This window comes from Oncorhynchus clarkii, chromosome 13 (genome assembly GCF_045791955.1).
Source record: "Oncorhynchus clarkii lewisi isolate Uvic-CL-2024 chromosome 13, UVic_Ocla_1.0, whole genome shotgun sequence".
Lineage (NCBI taxonomy): Eukaryota > Metazoa > Chordata > Actinopteri > Salmoniformes > Salmonidae > Oncorhynchus > Oncorhynchus clarkii.
In genome coordinates, this window is record NC_092159.1 from 23,980,943 (window position 1) to 24,002,764 (window position 21,822).

Genomic DNA, 21,822 nt, shown 5'->3' on the forward strand with positions numbered 1-21,822 from the left:
ACAACCACAAGCATATCCTCAGGTCATTACAGGTCTCTAGTGCAAAAGGCATATCTCGATGAAAATAACTTGTATGAATAAAGGTTAAATGGAAAAACAATATGGGGGTGTAGGGAGATCCCCAATGGGCTGGACGATTCTCTTCTCATCACGCATCTTGAAAAAAACGTATACTTAAAAACTTGGGAATCAATCAATCCATCATTAACACAAGGGAGTAATCTAATCATTTATTATTGAAATATTGAGAACAAACAAATTGGTACAATTTAAGGCCAAGTGGCATACAATAATGCCGGCACTAGGGATGAAGGTGTGAGCATGCGGGTCTGGCAGAGGAGATGTAGTCGTTGTGTGTGTGTGTGTTTGTATTTGGTGTGGGAAAAAAGAAAAACAATAAAAAACCCAACGCCAGCATCAAGTGGTGTGCACATACACAGTGGACACACCCAATAGACTATTAGAGTGCAAAAACAAAGTGTGTGTCACTGAGATGGGCGTGGGCCAAGAACCCAGCTAAAGGATGGGCAGCCAGAACAGTACGTAATGGATGATGAGATTAGGTTAAGTGGGCTGTAAGGAATGATGTGCTGCATCAGCCGCCAAAGGCTGCTTAGGAAAGGTACGTTACCAGGCAGTGGAGGCTGCTGAGGGGAGGACGGCTCATAAAAATGTCTGGAACAGAGCGAATGGAATGGCACCAAAAATAATGGCCGGAACGGAGAAAATGGAATCAAAAACATGGGAACCATGTGTTTGTTACCATTCCAGTAATTTCGCTCCAGACATTACCACGAGCCCATTCTCCCCAATTAATCTAAACTGCACTTTCTAAATTTACAGTATCTATTACAGTGAAATAATTCCATGCTATTGTTTGAGGAGTGCACAATTTTGAACATGAAAAGTTATTCATAAACAAATTAGGCACATTTGGGCAGTCTTGATACAACAGCTTGAACAGCAATGCAATGGTTCATCTGATCAGTCTAAAACTTAGCACATACACCGCTGCCATCTAGTGGCCAAAATCTAAATTGCACCTGGGCTGGAATAATACATTATGGTCTTCATCTTGCATTTCAAAGATGGTACAAAAAAAATATTAAAGAACGGTTGTTTTTTTCTTTGTATCATCATTTACCAGATCTATTGTGTTATATTCTCCTACATTCCTTTCACATTTCCACAAACTTCAAAGTGTTTCCTTTCAAATGGTAACAAGAATATGCATATCCTTGCTTCAGGGCCTGAGCTACAGGCAGTTAGATTTGGGTATGTCATTTTAGGCGAAAATTGAAAAAAAGGAGCCTCCTTAACCTCCTTAAGAGGTTTTTAAGGTGCCACCAACTTCCTGTGTTACCAGGATATGGGCACAAGTGTTCTATTTAAGGAGATCTACCATCGCCGTTTGGACTGTGACGAATTTGTGCATATTGAATGTTACATGAATTGTGTAAATGTATCTATGGTATTTGTTGTACTATAATACATGTTGTCTTCGTTTGTATTCGATCCCTATTGTCTCTCTCTACCTAATAAACAGATCTTGGATGTAAGGTTGTCTATTCATCCTCCTTTAGGATGGTATTGTCTGAGTCTTTGGGGTGCAAAAGCCCTTATTCCCCCTTCTGGTAACTTCAGGTAATTACATCCTGAGGTAAACTCATGATTTTTCTTCACACACTTTATACTGTAAGCTTGACTATGGGCTTGAGTTTCATGCAAACAATATATAACTCAAAACATCAACAAAGCAGATCATTTTACCAGCTTTGTTTGATCAAAATCAAGTGGTGAAGAACCCAAAGTATGGCTGCGTCCTGATTCTTCACCCTTTAAAAAATATTTGCACTTGCACACTTCCGGTCATGGATTTAACAAGTTGAAATTCTCTCTAGCCAATGATTAAACCAATCCCATTGCTTTTAAATTCATCGATGTGTGCAAATGCAGACTTCGGGAGAAGGGTGGAGAATCGGGATGCAGCCCAAAGCAATTGCCACCTTCTCCTTCTCCGAAGTATTTCCAGCCACGTGAACAAACAGGCATTTAATCATCAGTGGTTTGGCATCATACCGAGTGTGGCACAGAGATCCAACATACTCAAAACAATGTTCAAGTAAGATGAACATTAAAAAAAAAAAAGATTACACAATGAACTGTATAAATGTCTACAGACTGCTCGGACAGGACCTCTTAAGTGTCTAATACTACAATATACAAACGCAAGGCCAAAAACAAATCCTGTTGGTGTACTGCTTAGTTAAGAACATACATTTAATTTAAATGTACTATATCACCATTCAAATAAGAGCTACATGACTCATCACTAACCGACAGACAGGCTATGGCCCAGTATCATTTCAGCCCCTAGCCACTTCTCGTGGCCTCTAGCCCTTTGGTGTTCTCAGATCCTAAAGAACGGATATGGTGAAAGCTCTGCTTTTAGCCTATTTGGGAGGTTATATTCACATATAACTTTGCCTACACCTTGGTTCTATGGAATCTATCAACGCCAAAAGGGTCGCTTTTAGAAGTAGCTGGGACCGAAATGGAAGCAGGCCTATAACTTATTTCCTCCTCCTTCAAAGGTGATTGGAGTACAAAGCTCAAAGCATGACCACTTTCTGGAGCCTGAACCTGAAGACCACGCTCCCCTTAGGCGTTTCTCTCTAGATACATAAACAACCCAACATTAAAAAAAACTAAAAATAATTTAAACTTTCACAAGGACAAAGCAATTGGTTCGTTTTAAACTAGACATCATTATGAGACGGAAAACAGAATGGGAACGAAACATACGTAAGAACATTCTTCTGGGTCAACACCACAAGCATTACTGCAATGCTCGCAAATACCCCCATCCCCCTGGCCTCGTTTAGCTGTCCTGCCTGCTCGTTATCCTCTCCCCGTTACTCGCAGGCAGTCTTTGTTCTTTAGACCAGTCGGATACAATTTGCAGTTCTCCATCCATATTGTCCATGACTGGAGCACAGGCCTTTAAAAATTCACACACAAAAAAAATAGATGAACTTTCCATTTTCCAATCGTGTAGTTTCCTCATTTAAGGAAGTGACATTCAGGTCAGGCAAAATTGGACAGTCATATTTCCATTGCGACCGGAATGTTGTGCCATGGCGGGTCTTTGTGAGACTCGGGAGTAGACTTGACTACTTCACTACGGATCCCCTTTTCAAATGAACTCTGACGAAGCAGTGTTCAGCACGCAGCGATAAAAAGCATCATTTGTTCATCGTGAACAGTGTAGAACTTGCCACGTACAAAATCAACAACGGCACTGACGTTTAACCTGTGTGCTGCGTCATCGGATTAACACCTACTGAAACCACTGGTACTGTAGGTGTGATTGAGATGATGCACTGCATCTCTTTCTGTGTCCAACTTAAAACTATAGAACAATTCTATGGATATTGTTCCTGGAGACCAGAACCAGCACCTGGGTGTGAGTACTGGTTTTTTAATTGATCGGTCTTAAAAACGCTGAAATACTACGGCTGCGTTTAGATAGGCAGCTCAATTCTGATCTTATTTTTACCAATCAAATCAACTCTGAAAAAGATCTGATGTGAAAGGTCAAAAGGCCAATTAGTGTGGGGGGGATCCGAATTGGGCTGCCTGTCTAACCACAGCCTATTTGGCAGGAGATTTGTACAGCAAAGAGCAAAGATTAAGGTCATTGAGTGAGCCATTGGGTCCAGACGCAGTGCAGGGTTTAAGTTCAATTGACTTGTACTGAGTTCAGTGGTGGTGACCACAAAGAGCTGTGGCCAAGCCAGCCTTGCTCTCAGCAGTTCTTGATGGGCTTGCGCCTCATGACAGGGCAATGACGTTCTTGCATGAGTCATGTGAATTGGACTTTAGTGCTCTCTCCTTAGGGACAGTTGAAGTGCTACTCCAGAGCAGTCTCTGGCCTAGGATGAAGTACGCATGTCAATGTCATCAACCTTCATATATAACCAGAACTTCTGATATTAAAAAAAAACATGCTTTGTCCAGTTCTTGTCCAGCTTACTGAACACCTAAAAAATCATGTAAAACAATTAAAAAGCAGCTAAATGTGCTAACAAGACATTGCACTATGGCCCTCAGCAAGTATGGATTGTGCGTAAATCCCAATTTTGGCAAAACACTGTTCTCTTTCTGTGTGGGGAATGCGGTGTTGAGCTGTATATTACTGTGCAACATCCCTATAACATTCACACAACGCAGGTGGTCTCGTCAATGAATCCACTCAAAAAAGACTAGGCTTTCAGCTCATAGTCCTGGCTCATGCCTGACCCAGATTCGATGGTAAAGACAATGAAAATCTGGATGCAGTGCAGCGCTCCGGGCCAGCAGAGAGCGCTGTAGGTCCAGACACCACAACCCAGTCAGTTCACCAAAAGGACATCCTCGTATGTTGTCGTTCTGAGGGAAGAAACAAGCACTTAAAACGATAGCGCATACACATGTAGAAAAACATAAACGTCTCTCAACCGTGATAGAAAGGATAACAGTGAATGCATCTGTTATTGTCTGGTCATTGAAGTGGCATCTACTGCTGATCATTCTACAGGGGAACATCCATCCCCATCAAGGCTAGTTGGAGCCATCACCATCAACTTACACCCGTCTGACTCCTTCAGATCGGCAAACACTGAAGAGGTTAGGAGCTGGAGGGTGGATTCTGAACCTGGCTTTGACTTCTACCTTCAGTCTTGCTTGACCTGTGCCCTCTGACCCACCTGTCACAGCAGCAGAAGAAGGAGCAGGGCGAGGTCTCGAGGCCCCGGTACATGCCCGAGCTGGGCGTGTCAGTGCACTCTGCGATGAAGGCGTGCAGGTCCGTAATGTGGTAGGGCTCCTGGGTTTGGTGCTGGAGGGACAGGATAGGAGACATGCATCCATGTTTAGGGTTATCTCAAATGGCACCCTATTCCCTATGTAGTGCACTACCACTGACCAGGGCACTGTCTAGGAAATAGGAAGCCATTTGGGACACAGCCACCGTGTGTACCGTGATCGGTTGGCTTTCACTAGGTGTTGTCGTTTGGAATTGGCTTCTGTTTGTACCGCTATGAGCAGCGAACATGAACGTTCTTCATGAGGAAGGCAACTCTAAATATGAATCTACATCCCACAAAATGTATTGTGTAAATCCAGCTATACGCCTCAACTCCAAATGAAAGTAAAAGACAAGCAGCAAATAAGAAATTATACAATGCTTATCTTTTACATTCATTTGGATTAGTCTGTTTAAAGGGACACTTCGGGATTTTGGCAATGAAGTCCTTCATCTACTTCCCTAGAGTCAGATGAACTTGTGGATACCATTTTTATGTCTCTGCGTGCAGTTTGAAGGAAGTTGCTAACTAGAGTTAGCGCAATTGCCAAATAGCATTAGAGCAATGACTGGAAGTCCAGGGTAACTGCAAGCATGCTAGTAGATACTATTGTCTTCCAGTCATATTGAGAAATTACCTCTAACTTCCTTCATAGATAAAGGGCTATAATGACTCTTGGCTGTACCTTGATCTCTGAAAATGCACATCGCTGAAGAACATTTTTAAATTAAATCTCACTGTGGATGATGAGTTTTACTGTATTATTTACACAGATCTGTGCTCTTTTGCCTGACGAAAATGTCGCCCTTTGTTGTTACCTTGATGGTCTCGTAGGCGCCGGTGATGAGGGCGATGAAGAGCGACAGTACCATGTAGATGAAGAGGGAGATGAAGGTGTACAGGTAGACCTGGCTGAACACCCACACCAGCGTGCTGCTCTCCTGCATCTCTGAGAAGGTCACAAACATGTCGTCGCCGTTGATCAGCGAGAACAGGCACTCCGACACCATGGAGAGAGAGCGGAACTGACGGAGGGCGAGAGAGAGGGAAACAGTTCAATTACATTTCATGTACAGTGTGGCAAAAAAGTATTTTAATGAATTTATTTGCAAATTATGGCGGAAAATAAGTATTTGGTCAATAACAAAAGTTTATCAATACTTTGTTATATACCCTTTGTTGGCAATGACAGAGTTCAAATGTTTTCTGAAAGTCTTCACAAGGTTTTCACACACTGTTGCTGGTATTTTGGCCCATTCCCCCATGCAGATCTCCTCTAGAGCAGTGATGTTTTGGGGCTGTTGCTGGGCAACACGGACTTTCAACTCCCTCCAAAGATTTTCTATGGGGTTGAGATCTGGAGACTGGCTAGGTCACTCCAGGACCTTGAAATGCTTCTTACGAAGCCACTCCTTCGTTGCCCTTTCATGCTGAAAGACCCAGCCACGTTTCATCTTCAATGCTCTTGCTGATGGAAGGAGATTTTCACTCAAAATCTCACGATACATGGCCCCATTCATTCTTTCCTTTACACGGATCAGTCGTCCTGGTCCCTTTGCAGAAAAACAGCCCCAAAGCATGTTTCCCCTGCATGCTTCACAGTAGGTATAGTGTTCTTGGGATGCAACTCAGCATTCTTTGTCCTCCAAACACGACGAGTTGAGTTTTTACCATAAAGTTCTATTTTGGTTTCATCTGACCATATGACATTCTCTCAATCTTCTTCTGGATCATCCAAATGCTCTCTAGCAAACTTCAGACAGGCCTGGACATGTACTGGCTTAAGCAGGGGGACACTTCTGGCACTGCAGGATTTGAGTCCCTGGCGGCGTAGTGCGTTACTGATGGTAGGCTTTGTTACTTTGGTCCCAGCTCTCTGCAGGTCATTCACTAGGTCCCCCTGTGTGGTTCTGGGATTTTTGCTCACCGTTCTTGTGATCATTTTGACCCCAAGGGGTGAGTTCTTGCGTGGAGCCCAAGATCGAGGGAGATTATCAGTGGTCTTGTATGTCTTCCATTTCCTAATAATTGCTCCCACAGTTGATTTCTTCAAACCAAGCTGCTTACCTATTGCAGATTCAGTCTTCCCAGCCTGGTGCAGGTCTACAATTTTGTTTCTGGTGTCCTTTGACAGCTCTTTGGTCTTGGCCATAGTGGAGTTTGGAGTGTGACTGTTTGAGGTTGTGGACAGGTGTCTTTTATACTGATAACAAGTTCAAACAGGTGCCATTAATACAGGTAACAAGTGGGGAACAGAGGAACCTCTTAAAGAAGAAGTTACAGGTCTGTGAGAGCCAGAAATCTTGATTTTTTTGTAGGTGACCAAATACTTATTTTCCACCATAATTTGCAAATAAATTCATAAAAAATCCTACAATGTGATTTTCTGGATTTTTTTCTTCTCATTTGGTATGTCATAGTTGAAGTGTACCTATGATGAAAATTACAGGCCTCTCTCATCTTTCTAAGTGGGAGAACTTGCACAATTGGTCGCTGACTAAATACTATTTTTTTCCCAACTTTATTTCATAGCAATATAGCTTAATGAATTAAATACAATAGGGAGCGAGACTGTTAAAATTACAAACAACCATGTGACTTAACATGATCATCTCACTATATTGGTTCAACATTTTTCAGGATTCAGTACACAATTTTTTTTTTTACAAAATAAATCCCTAAATAAAGGGCCAGTAAATATTGAATTATAATAATAGACAAATCACATGTTAATAACACAGTACCTCATTATTGTGCAAAATCCCAAAATGCACCATTGTGCATCATCACTGAACCATATGGGGTGTCCCCCTCCAGATTCACTTTCCTTTTCAATCTATTTGCCGACCCGCTCTGTTATTGGCCTTCTCCTGTTAGCATGTCTGTCTGTGCTTCAAAATGGTGGCTGTCTGTACCTTGACGTGATAGGGCCCCAGCACGATCCAGCCACAGAAGCAGTAGCCCAGGTAAATGACAGCCACACAGCTGCAGAACCGGATCACGTTGGGGAACGCAGCTCGCAAGGTCACGATCAGGATCTGAGAGGGAGAGAGCCAGGAGAGTGGGTGAAACACTGTCATCGTTAGTGTGCGTGTGTCTGTGTGTGTAGGCAACTTACATTGTACTTCTGGAAGAAGCTGAGGTAGCGAATGACTCCGACCCACACCAACAAGGTGGAGGTCCCCAACAGGATGCCACACTCATCATACGATGACAAATTCTGTATGGAGAGATATTCAACTCATAAATGCCTCATGAGCTTAGCACAACAATCTTTATCATAACCCAAACTGAGATACTATTTTGAGTGGTGATTTCAAATAATTCTTTAGCATTTTCCTCTGGGAAAAATAAAAGGTATTCTATTCTACTCTGAGCAGTAGAGGAAAAAGTCCCCTACTGACCTTGGATTCGATGCCAATCTTGATGATGCTGCCGATGACGGTGAGGACGTCACTGATGATGAGCAGGATGTACCAGCCGTTGATGAATTCCATCCTTTCGTCCCAGCTTACTTTCCGGCCCAGGTTGGTCTTGAAGAACTCGACAAACTCCTGTTACACAGAGAGAGAGACACAGAGAAAGAAAGAGAGAGAGAGAGACACAGAGAGAGAGACAGAGAGAGAGACAGAGAGACAGAGAGAGACAGAGAGAGAGACAGAGAGACAGTGAGGAGTTGGGTGGCCCTACTGGGAAGACGAGTTATCACACCTTCTCAGATTTTGTGTTGCAGAACATTACTCGAAGAATGGAATCACTTCACAGAATGCCAATCACCTCCCATCAAAAAAATATATTTTCTCTCCTTCTCCCACCCCACTCCCCAACCCTATAACAAGCAAACAAATATATCTACAGTTCTCAGATAATATATGCCATTTAGCAAACGCTTTAATCCAAAGTGACTTACAGTCATGCATGCATACATTTTACGTTATGAGTGGTCCCGGGGATCGAACCCACTATCCTGGCGTTGCAAGAGCCATGGTCTACCAACTGAGCTATAGAGAACCACCAGATTGGATGTTCCTCCTTTTCACCACTTTCTCTCTTCCTGCCCTCTACCTCCCAGTGACTTACGGCCTGTAGTATGATGCCGCGGAGTATGGAGCGGCCACACAGCACCAGGGACAGTATACAAACGATCACCACCACCACGTCAAACGTCACCCGCGTGTAGTTCTCCGCTGAGAGGGAGGGAAGGAAAGAGAGGAGTTAGTGGTTTCATCAAGTAGAAGCAGAGGGGCGAATACTTACTTCCACTTAAGTAAATCTTTCATGTTGACATCAATGCATGACTAAGTGAAAATTCTTATGAGGCATCTCTGTAATGTCTTATGAGGTCAAATGAAGATGGTGAAAGGCGAGATTGTTTAGTGTCTACATAGTGTTTGTTTGGGGTTAGAAGTTGTACCGGTTAATTTCTGTCTGGTCATTCTGTGTGTAGTTTTGTATTGATGCACGCACACACACACACACACACACACACACACACACACACACACACACACACACACACACACACACACACACACACACACACACACACACACACACACACACATATTCTGGGTCGTAATAATTAGGGCACACCGTCAAAAAATATTTAGCAACGAATGTAGTTCAGGTAGTCCCTACGTTTCAGTCCGTTTGGTGCTTAATTAATATTACCCTGGTGAAATAAATGTCTAATAAAAACAAAACGTCTATCTCACCGTGGCCTGACACACTGGGGTCTTTACACTCCTTTATAAAAGCCTGGTTTTCCAGACTGATCCTCACTTTACCACTGTGAGCCTTGTTGTCCAGGACTATCTGTAGAATCAGATGGAAAGAGCAACAGATCAGACATTCCTACAGGTAACTAGCACTTGCTGTAAACTTTGGCAATACAATTAAACATAAAAAGTGGTGGACTCTTCAAGGGATAATAAACTCAGCAAAAAAAGAAACATCGCTTTTCAGGACCCAGTCTTTCAAGGATAATTTGTAAAAATCCAAATAACTTCACAGATCTTCATTGTAAAGGGTTTAAACACTGTTTCCCATGCTTGCTCAATGACCCGTAAACAATTAATGAACATGCACCTGTGGAACGGTCGTTAACACACTAACAGCTTACAGACGGTAGGCAATTAAGGTCACAGTTATGAAAACTTAGGACACTAAAGAGGCCTTTCTACGGTCTCTGAAAAACATCAAAAGAAAGATGCCCAGGGTCCCTGATTATCTGCGTGAACGTGCCTTAGGCATGCTGCAAGGCATGAGGACTGCAGATATGGCCAGGGCAATAAATTGCAATGTCGGTACTGTGAGACGTGTAAGACAGCGCTACAGGGAGACAGGACGGACAGCTGATCGTCCTCGCAGTGGCAGACCACATGTAACAACACCTGCACAGGATCGGTGCATCTGAACATCACACCAGCGGGACAGGTACAGGATGGCAACAACAACTGCCTGAGTTACACCAGGAACGCACAATTCCTCCATCAGTGCTCAGACTGTCCACAATAGGCTGAGAGAGGCTGGACTGAGGGCTTGTAAGCCTGTTGTAAGGCAGGTCCTCACCAGACACCACCGGCAACAACGTCGCCTATGGGCACAAACCCACCGTCGCTGGACCAGACAGGAAAAAAGTGACTGGCAAAAAGTGCTCATCACTGACGAGTCACGGTTTTGTCTCACCAGGGGTGATGGTCGGATTCGCGTTTATCGTCGAAGGAATGAGCGTTAGATTGAGGCCTGTATTCTGGAGCGGGATCGATTTGGAGGTGGAGGGTCCGTCATGGTCTAGGGCGGTGTGTCACAGCATCATCGGACTGAGCTTGTTGTCATTGCAGGCAATCTCAACGCTGTGCGTTACAGGGAAGACATCCTTCTCCCTCATGTGGTACCCTTCCTGCAGGCTCATCCTGACATGACCAGCCAGCATGACAATGCCCTCTGCCATACTGCTCGTTCTGTGCGTGATTTCCTGCAAGACAGGAATGTCAGTGTTCTGCCATGGCCAGCGAAGAGTCCGGATCTCAATCCCATTGAGCACGTCTGGGACCTGTTGGATCGGAGGGTGAGGACTAGGGCCATTCCCCCCAGAAATGTCCGGGAACTTGCAGGTGCCATGGTGGAAGAGAGGGGTAACATCTCACAGCAAGAACTGGCAAATCTGGTGCAGTCCATGAAGAGGAGATGCACTGCAATACTTTATGCAGCTGGTGGCCACACCAGATACTGACTTTTGATTTTGACCCCACCCTTTGTTCAGGGACACATTATTCAATTTATGTTAGTCACATGTCTGTGGAACTTGTTCCGTTTATGTCTCAGTTGTTGAATCTTATGTTCATACAAATATTTACACATGTTAAGTTTGCTGAAAATAAACGCAGTTGACAGTGAAAGGACATTCCTTTTTTTTTTATAGTTTATAACAAAACAGGTCATAGCTTACCTATAATATACAGGCAATGAAAAGGTTTCCACAGCAACTACTACACACTAAACAGGTTACAATGAGCCACAGACTGGGTAGGACCATTTGCAGGAAGTGGTGGGGGAGGGAAGGGGGGTGGGACTCACCGTTATGAAGAAGGTGTAACAGTCAGGAATCTCGTTGTTGATGATGGTCTGAATGTTGATGGCCTTTAGGTGGAACTGTATCGTCACGTTTATGAGTCTAGACAACAAAGAGTGAAAATAAAAAAACAAGAGGGACATCAGGGTTGTGTCAAAGTGAAAGCAAAGAAAAGTTTTTAAACATTTTGCAACACAAAACAAAAATGTATGTTTCCTATTGGACAAGTCCAGGTAGACCCTCCCTTTTTTTGTTAGTTTTCCGTCTAATGAACATAACTCAGGGCTATAGGTAGTGTGTAAACAGTTTGAATGTGTGTGAGAGCGATGCAAATTAACAGTTAGATACTACAAAGATGGATGTCCCATCTATCTTAGTGGTAGACCGACAGAAAACATGAGCCCGAAGTCATTTGAAAAGATGTGAAAAATGAAGCCTTACTTGTGGAACTTGAGGGTAAAGTTCTTGTAGTCACTGCCGAAAGGCGCTCGAGGGACTGACAGAGGGTTAACCCCCACACAATCTAGTAACAGGACAGAGAGAGAAGTTAGTCATTTCAGGGGCTGTTAATGTTTTTCCCTATAGAAATAGAATTACACTGAAATAGAATTACCATTACACTGAAATAAATGTCTGTTCTAGTAATTATATATCTATGGTTATTCTGTTCTGGTGATCATGTCAAGAGTCAAAAGGCGGGCCATTTCAATACCAGTTGATTTCTGTTGTTCAATGGGTTTTCCCTTTAGTCAGTAGTATTGCCCCAAGTGTCAGCTCATATAAGGAAGTGGGGCTTCCTACTACTTTCACATGATTGGGGAACAATACAGTATTTGCACACATTTAGTCAATAAAAAAATATATACAGTTACGATTAATCGTTCCTGAAAAGATGACGTGGTACTGGAAATAAGCAGCTTAGCATCTCTTTGGCTAGGAAATGAAATAACTTAACTTATAAAGCAATAAAAGCAATGGTCAATCATCAAACGTGGCCCTGGAAAGCCACAAGTCGTGCAGGCTTTTGTTCAAATCTGGCACAAAACTCATCCTCTCAACCAGTCAACTAATCATCAAAAGCATGATAAGCCGAATCAGGCGTTTTAATGCTGGAACAGAACTACATTTAACCTGAGTCCCAAATGGCACCACATTCCCACTCCATAGGGTGCCATTTGGGAAGCACAAACACTGTGTAGCTCTAGTACCAGGGTTGGTGACCACTGGCATAATGCAATAAAGTAGATCGATGTACCTGCGATAACATGAGGGTCAATGTTGAAGGTATCATTGGCGGGATCGATGCTGCCCTTCTTGTAGTACTGCTGGCAGAGAGAGAGGGCACTCCCGTTCACCCCGACCCCATAGACGTACGCATAGCGTCCCACCGTGGTCTCGGGTAGCATCAAATACTGTGAGGGAGGAGGAAGGGTACGAGGATGGAGAATAAGGCCCTGCTCTAATATAATTTTTTTTTTAAAGAATCCCTCCTTCCTCCCTAATTTGAGGTAATCAGTGTTCTGTATGAGGATTCGTGGACGATTAGTGAACGTTTCCACACTACCTCCTCCACCAATCAAACTCGCTCAGATCTGTGATTACTTCAAAATGATGCAGGGAAGGAAAGGATACATTCTAAATATTCAAACAGGGCCTAAGAGTTGGAGGCTTTTAGTTGAAAGTAGAGGATGAAAATATGAAGGGGACGAGATGTGGTCCTTCTTTGCGCTGCATGGACATGTTTCCATATCAGTCTGTATGCCGGGTCGTGTACATTCGGCACCAAAAGGAGAGATTTGCTGAAACCCTCATTAACATTTTCGTTTTAAAAACATTTTCTATTGCATGCCATAACGAACATGACCCAGGTGTTGTTTTTCTATTGCATGCCATAACGAACATGACCCAGGTGTTGTTTTTCTATTGCATGCCCTAACGAACATGACCCAGGTGTTGTTTTTCTATTGCATGCCCTAACGAACATGACCCAGGTGTTGTTTTTCTATTGCATGCCCTAACGAACATGACCCAGGTGTTGTTTTTCTATTGCATGCCCTAACGAACATGACCCAGGTGTTGTTTTTCTATTGCATGCCCTAACGAACATGACCCAGGTGTTGTTTTTCTATTGCATGCCCTAACGAACATGACCCAGGTGTTGTTTTTCTATTGCATGCCCTAACGAACATGACCAAGGTGTTGTTTTTCTATTGCATGCCCTAACGAACATGACCCAGGTGTTGTTTTTCTATTGCATGCCATAACGAACATGACCCAGGTGTTGTTTTTCTATTGCATGCCCTAACGAACATGACCCAGGTGTTGTTTTTCTATTGCATGCCCTAACGAACATGACCCAGGTGTTGTTTTTCTATTGCATGCCCTAACGAACATGACCCAGGTGTTGTTTTTCTATTGCATGCCCTAACGAACATGACCAAGGTGTTGTTTTTCTATTGCATGCCCTAACGAACATGACCCAGGTGTTGTTTTTCTATTGCATGCCCTAACGAACATGACCCAGGTGTCGTTTTTCTATTGCATGCCCTAACGAACATGACCCAGGTGTTGTTTTTCTATTGCATGCCCTAACGAACATGACCCAGGTGTTGTTTTTCTATTGCATGCCCTAACGAACATGACCCAGGTGTTGTTTTTCTATTGCATGCCCTAACGAACATGACCCAGGTGTTGTTTTTCTATTGCATGCCCTAACGAACATGACCCAGGTGTTGTTTTTCTATTGCATGCCCTAACGAACATGACCCAGGTGTTGTTTTTCTATTGCATGCCCTAACGAACATGACCCAGGTGTTGTTTTTCTATTGCATGCCCTAACGAACATGACCAAGGTGTTGTTTTTCTATTGCATGCCCTAACGAACATGACCCAGGTGTTGTTTTTCTATTGCATGCCATAACGAACATGACCCAGGTGTTGTTTTTCTATTGCATGCCCTAACGAACATGACCCAGGTGTTGTTTTTCTATTGCATGCCCTAACGAACATGACCCAGGTGTCGTTTTTCTATTGCATGCCCTAACGAACATGACCCAGGTGTCGTTTTTCTATTGCATGCCCTAACGAACATGACCAAGGTGTCGTTTTTCTATTGCATGCCCTAACGAACATGACCCAGGTGTTGTTTTTCTATTGCATGCCCTAACGAACATGACCCAGGTGTTGTTTTTCTATTGCATGCCATAACGAACATGACCCAGGTGTTGTTTTTCTATTGCATGCCCTAACGAACATGACCCAGGTGTTGTTTTTCTATTGCATGCCCTAACGAACATGACCCAGGTGTCGTTTTTCTATTGCATGCCATAACGAACATGACCCAGGTGTTGTTTTTCTATTGCATGCCCTAACGAACATGACCCAGGTGTTGTTTTTCTATTGCATGCCCTAACGAACATGACCCAGGTGTTGTTTTTCTATTGCATGCCCTAACGAACATGACCCAGGTGTTGTTTTTCTATTGCATGCCCTAACGAACATGACCCAGGTGTTGTTTTTCTATTGCATGCCCTAACGAACATGACCCAGGTGTTGTTTTTCTATTGCATGCCCTAACGAACATGACCCAGGTGTTGTTTTTCTATTGCATGCCCTAACGAACATGACCCAGGTGTTGTTTTTCTATTGCATGCCCTAACGAACATGACCCAGGTGTTGTTTTTCTATTGCATGCCCTAACGAACATGACCAAGGTGTTGTTTTTCTATTGCATGCCCTAACGAACATGACCCAGGTGTTGTTTTTCTATTGCATGCCCTAACGAACATGACCCAGGTGTCGTTTTTCTATTGCATGCCCTAACGAACATGACCAAGGTGTCGTTTTTCTATTGCATGCCCTAACGAACATGACCCAGGTGTCGTTTTTCTATTGCATGCCCTAACGAACATGACCCAGGTGTCGTTTTTCTATTGCATGCCCTAACGAACATGACCCAGGTGTCGTTTTTCTATTGCATGCCCTAACGAACATGACCCAGGTGTTGTTTTTCTATTGCATGCCCTAACGAACATGACCCAGGTGTTGTTTTTCTATTGCATGCCCTAACGAACATGACCCAGGTGTTGTTTTTCTATTGCATGCCCTAACGAACATGACCCAGGTGTTGTTTTTCTATTGCATGCCCTAACGAACATGACCCAGGTGTTGTTTTTCTATTGCATGCCCTAACGAACATGACCAAGGTGTTGTTTTTCTATTGCATGCCCTAACGAACATGACCCAGGTGTTGTTTTTCTATTGCATGCCCTAACGAACATGACCCAGGTGTTGTTTTTCTATTGCATGCCCTAACGAACATGACCCAGGTGTTGTTTTTCTATTGCATGCCCTAACGAACATGACCCAGGTGTTGTTTTTCTATTGCATGCCCTAACGAACATGACCCAGGTGTTGTTTTTCTATTGCATGCCCTAACGAACATGACCAAGGTGTTGTTTTTCTATTGCATGCCCTAACGAACATGACCCAGGTGTTGTTTTTCTATTGCATGCCATAACGAACATGACCCAGGTGTCGTTTTTCTATTGCATGCCCTAACGAACATGACCCAGGTGTCGTTTTTCTATTGCATGCCCTAACGAACATGACCCAGGTGTCGTTTTTCTATTGCATGCCATAACGAACATGACCCAGGTGTCGTTTTTCTATTGCATGCCCTAACGAACATGACCCAGGTGTCGTTTTTCTATTGCATGCCCTAACGAACATGACCCAGGTGTTGTTTTTCTATTGCATGCCCTAACGAACATGACCCAGGTGTTGTTTTTCTATTGCATGCCCTAACGAACATGACCCAGGTGTTGTTTTTCTATTGCATGCCCTAACGAACATGACCCAGGTGTCGTTTTTCTATTGCATGCCCTAACGAACATGACCAAGGTGTCGTTTTTCTATTGCATGCCCTAACGAACATGACCAAGGTGTCGTTTTTCTATTGCATGCCCTAACGAACATGACCCAGGTGTCGTTTTTCTATTGCATGCCCTAACGAACATGACCCAGGTGTCGTTTTTCTATTGCATGCCCTAACGAACATGACCCAGGTGTCGTTTTTCTATTGCATGCCCTAACGAACATGACCCAGGTGTCGTTTTTCTATTGCATGCCATAACGAACATGACCCAGGTGTCGTTTTTCTATTGCATGCCCTAACGAACATGACCAAGGTGTCGTTTTTCTATTGCATGCCCTAACGAACATGACCCAGGTGTTGTTTTTCTATTGCATGCCCTAACGAACATGACCCAGGTGTTGTTTTTCTATTGCATGCCCTAACGAACATGACCCAGGTGTTGTTTTTCTATTGCATGCCCTAACGAACATGACCCAGGTGTTGTTTTTCTATTGCATGCCCTAACGAACATGACCAAGGTGTTGTTTTTCTATTGCATGCCCTAACGAACATGACCCAGGTGTTGTTTTTCTATTGCATGCCCTAACGAACATGACCCAGGTGTTGTTTTTCTATTGCATGCCCTAACGAACATGACCCAGGTGTTGTTTTTCTATTGCATGCCCTAACGAACATGACCAAGGTGTTGTTTTTCTATTGCATGCCCTAACGAACATGACCCAGGTGTTGTTTTTCTATTGCATGCCCTAACGAACATGACCCAGGTGTTGTTTTTCTATTGCATGCCCTAACGAACATGACCCAGGTGTCGTTTTTCTATTGCATGCCCTAACGAACATGACCCAGGTGTCGTTTTTCTATTGCATGCCCTAACGAACATGACCCAGGTGTCGTTGTTTTTCTATTGCATGCCCTAACGAACATGACCCAGGTGTCGTTTTTCTATTGCATGCCCTAACGAACATGACCCAGGTGTTGTTTTTCTATTGCATGCCCTAACGAACATGACCCAGGTGTTGTTTTTCTATTGCATGCCCTAACGAACATGACCCAGGTGTTGTTTTTCTATTGCATGCCCTAACGAACATGAACATGCCCTAACGACCCAGGTGTTGTTTTTCTATTGCATGCCATAACGAACATGACCCAGGTGTTGTTTTTCTATTGCATGCCCTAACGAACATGACCCAGGTGTCGTTTTTCTATTGCATGCCCTAACGAACATGACCCAGGTGTCGTTTTTCTATTGCATGCCATAACGAACATGACCCAGGTGTCGTTTTTCTATTGCATGCCCTAACGAACATGACCCAGGTGTCGTTTTTCTATTGCATGCCCTAACGAACATGACCCAGGTGTTGTTTTTCTATTGCATGCCCTAACGAACATGACCCAGGTGTTGTTTTTCTATTGCATGCCCTAACGAACATGACCCAGGTGTTGTTTTTCTATTGCATGCCCATAACGAACATGACCCAGGTGTTGTTTTTCTATTGCATGCCCTAACGAACATGACCCAGGTGTCGTTTTTCTATTGCATGCCCTAACGAACATGACCAAGGTGTCGTTTTTCTATTGCATGCCCTAACGAACATGACCCAGGTGTCGTTTTTCTATTGCATGCCCTAACGAACATGACCCAGGTGTTGTTTTTCTATTGCATGCCCTAACGAACATGACCCAGGTGTTGTTTTTCTATTGCATGCCCTAACGAACATGACCCAGGTGTCGTTTTTCTATTGCATGCCATAACGAACATGACCCAGGTGTTGTTTTTCTATTGCATGCCCTAACGAACATGACCAAGGTGTCGTTTTTCTATTGCATGCCCTAACGAACATGACCCAGGTGTTGTTTTTCTATTGCATGCCCTAACGAACATGACCCAGGTGTTGTTTTTCTATTGCATGCCCTAACGAACATGACCCAGGTGTTGTTTTTCTATTGCATGCCCTAACGAACATGACCCAGGTGTTGTTTTTCTATTGCATGCCCTAACGAACATGACCCAGGTGTTGTTTTTCTATTGCATGCCCTAACGAACATGACCAAGGTGTTGTTTTTCTATTGCATGCCCTAACGAACATGACCCAGGTGTTGTTTTTCTATTGCATGCCCTAACGAACATGACCCAGGTGTTGTTTTTCTATTGCATGCCCTAACGAACATGACCCAGGTGTTGTTTTTCTATTGCATGCCCTAACGAACATGACCAAGGTGTTGTTTTTCTATTGCATGCCCTAACGAACATGACCCAGGTGTTGTTTTTCTATTGCATGCCATAACGAACATGACCCAGGTGTTGTTTTTCTATTGCATGCCCTAACGAACATGACCCAGGTGTCGTTTTTCTATTGCATGCCCTAACGAACATGACCCAGGTGTCGTTTTTCTATTGCATGCCATAACGAACATGACCCAGGTGTCGTTTTTCTATTGCATGCCCTAACGAACATGACCCAGGTGTCGTTTTTCTATTGCATGCCCTAACGAACATGACCCAGGTGTCGTTTTTCTATTGCATGCCCTAACGAACATGACCCAGGTGTTGTTTTTCTATTGCATGCCATAACGAACATGACCCAGGTGTTGTTTTTCTATTGCATGCCCTAACGAACATGACCCAGGTGTCGTTTTTCTATTGCATGCCCTAACGAACATGACCCAGGTGTCGTTTTTCTATTGCATGCCATAACGAACATGACCCAGGTGTCGTTTTTCTATTGCATGCCCTAACGAACATGACCCAGGTGTCGTTTTTCTATTGCATGCCCTAACGAACATGACCCAGGTGTCGTTTTTCTATTGCATGCCCTAACGAACATGACCCAGGTGTTGTTTTTCTATTGCATGCCCTAACGAACATGACCCAGGTGTTGTTTTTCTATTGCATGCCCTAACGAACATGACCCAGGTGTTGTTTTTCTATTGCATGCCCTAACGAACATGACCCAGGTGTCGTTTTTCTATTGCATGCCCTAACGAACATGACCAAGGTGTCGTTTTTCTATTGCATGCCCTAACGAACATGACCCAGGTGTCGTTTTTCTATTGCATGCCCTAACGAACATGACCCAGGTGTTGTTTTTCTATTGCATGCCCTAACGAACATGACCCAGGTGTTGTTTTTCTATTGCATGCCCTAACGAACATGACCCAGGTGTTGTTTTTCTATTGCATGCCCTAACGAACATGACCCAGGTGTCGTTTTTCTATTGCATGCCCTAACGAACATGACCAAGGTGTCGTTTTTCTATTGCATGCCCTAACGAACATGACCAAGGTGTCGTTTTTCTATTGCATGCCCTAACGAACATGACCCAGGTGTCGTTTTTCTATTGCATGCCCTAACGAACATGACCCAGGTGTCGTTTTTCTATTGCATGCCCTAACGAACATGACCCAGGTGTTGTTTTTCTATTGCATGCCCTAACGAACATGACCCAGGTGTTGTTTTTCTATTGCATGCCCTAACGAACATGACCCAGGTGTTGTTTTTCTATTGCATGCCCTAACGAACATGACCCAGGTGTCGTTTTTCTATTGCATGCCCTAACGAACATGACCCAGGTGTTGTTTTTCTATTGCATGCCCTAACGAACATGACCCAGGTGTTGTTTTTCTATTGCATGCCCTAACGAACATGACCCAGGTGTTGTTTTTCTATTGCATGCCCTAACGAACATGACCCAGGTGTCGTTTTTCTATTGCATGCCCTAACGAACATGACCCAGGTGTCGTTAGTGACTGTTACCTGGTCTACGGCGTAGAAGATGTGTTCGTAGACGTCGCTCTGTGTGTACACGGCCAACGTGTCGTCGGAGCCCTCGTCATAGTCCTTCAAGAAGATGTGCTTAAAGGACATGGTGTTCTCCTCCTTGAACGTCACCACCATCTGGTTGCTGAGGCCAAACAACACCAGCTGAGGGAGGGAAGTAGGGATTCAGGTGTTTTATTGAAGGAAAGCGACTGTTCGCAACTATAACATAACCCTTTTTGCTCGTAGGGAAATTATAGAAGTTATTGTTGTAAAGATTGTCGGTCCCTAGTTAAAAACGTCAGATGCACAGACATCCTATCCACCAATAGGAACGGTGCACATGAAACAAGGTGTCAGTTGTTATGGACTTCAGGATTGTTGGTCCTGCCATAAAACCCGAGCTTTAAAGGGAGTTTAAAATGTACTGTTCATACACTCAAAGTGCATATGAAACTGAATGTGTGTAGTTACCTGCACCGTGACAATGATAATCTTGAGCAGCTGCAGACCCAGTTTGAAGGGCTTGCGGCCCTTGGCGTGGAACTTGTCACATGGGCTCATGAAGAAGTACTTGAGCTTCCTGCGCAGGGCCTCCTCTTCCTGCTCTGCCCCCAGCCAGCCCCCCGCCGTTGCTGTGGGCAACCGGGGGTTGCCATGGCTGTGTCTGTGGTGAACATGCTTGTCGCTGCTGTCGCTGGAGCCGTAGCCGTGAGGAGACACAGAGGAAACCAACCTCTCCTTCTCTGGAGAGACAGATGGAGAGCGAGGGAAGAAAAAACATGTTAGCAGCGATAGAAGGATAGTGAGAGTGACTAATATGGCCCATCAAAGAAACCGCAATGTAATCTGCAATAGCACACCGCTAACGACACTCCATATTAGTGCCATTTCCTCTGTGAGCACCGACACGGTTTACCCAGTGTATGTGGCTTTGAACCGTTGACACTGTTTCTTACCGATGAATAGGCTACGTGTCTTAATGTTACCCTTCAGTGAGTGACAGCTCTTGTACTAGTTTGGGCAGCTTTCATTCACTACATTTCCTAATCTCCCTCGCCTCATGTAGTCATCCTTCATCACGTCTCTATCTAGTAAAACCCTGGGAGGTGACACAGGCCAGCTTATTAAAACAAACACCCAGATCAGAGGCCCTGGGCTGGGCCGGGCGAGACAGACAGCCTCCCTGGAGGAAGAGAAGCAGGTGACTGGTGTGCTATAGCTGACGGCTCCGCCCCTCAAGGCTGACAGAAACACACCCGTGGAGATGGAAGACACAGAAAGACTCCAGGGATGGTCGGGCTTCTGCTACGCTACTACACCCGTCTGACTTGGCGTCGACGATAACGAAATCATAAAAGGTGTAGTAAAAACCTATATCACTGCACATTCAGTGGAGACTGCTGGTGAAAGCTTAATTCAACCTCAGAGTTGACCAAAAAAAAACATGTGACAATAACAGACTTGGAAGGGAAATGTGGACCATGTAGTTAGTGGGTAAAAGAGCTAGTTCAGCAGTAATAGAGAAAAATGAAGTTGAACTTGGAAATGAACTGCTGTCAACTCTTGGGTCACCTCACATCTGGTAAACAGGATGTGAGTTTACCAGAAATCGAAGACCCAGACCTGAAGACACAAAATCTGGTCTGAAGGACGTAGAAGAGATTATCACTGATGTGTGTGTGGCAAGGGTGATATCTCAATGTTTACCTATAGTAAGTCATCCACAATAATCACCTGCATATCTAACGATCTTTAGTTCGGCCAA

General features: G+C 44.0%; 1 protein-coding gene across 1 annotated transcript in view; it reads right to left on the reverse strand.

Annotated features, from left to right (window-relative positions):
* Positions 1–216: 216 nt before the first annotated feature.
* Positions 217–21,822, reverse strand: part of LOC139424676 (mucolipin-1-like) — a 28,644-nt gene continuing 7,038 nt past the window's right edge. Inside the window, exons 2-14 of the mRNA XM_071176748.1 lie at positions 20,529–20,800; positions 20,052–20,219; positions 12,677–12,833; positions 11,863–11,944; positions 11,427–11,523; positions 9,563–9,662; positions 8,928–9,034; positions 8,252–8,401; positions 7,966–8,067; positions 7,763–7,885; positions 5,666–5,872; positions 4,749–4,879; positions 217–4,431 (exon numbers count right to left, since the gene is read on the reverse strand). Of these exons, the coding sequence (XP_071032849.1) occupies positions 4,395–4,431; positions 4,749–4,879; positions 5,666–5,872; positions 7,763–7,885; positions 7,966–8,067; positions 8,252–8,401; positions 8,928–9,034; positions 9,563–9,662; positions 11,427–11,523; positions 11,863–11,944; positions 12,677–12,833; positions 20,052–20,219; positions 20,529–20,800 (1,733 nt within the window). The 3' untranslated portion in view covers positions 217–4,394. The remainder of the gene's footprint in view (positions 4,432–4,748; positions 4,880–5,665; positions 5,873–7,762; positions 7,886–7,965; positions 8,068–8,251; positions 8,402–8,927; positions 9,035–9,562; positions 9,663–11,426; positions 11,524–11,862; positions 11,945–12,676; positions 12,834–20,051; positions 20,220–20,528; positions 20,801–21,822) is intronic.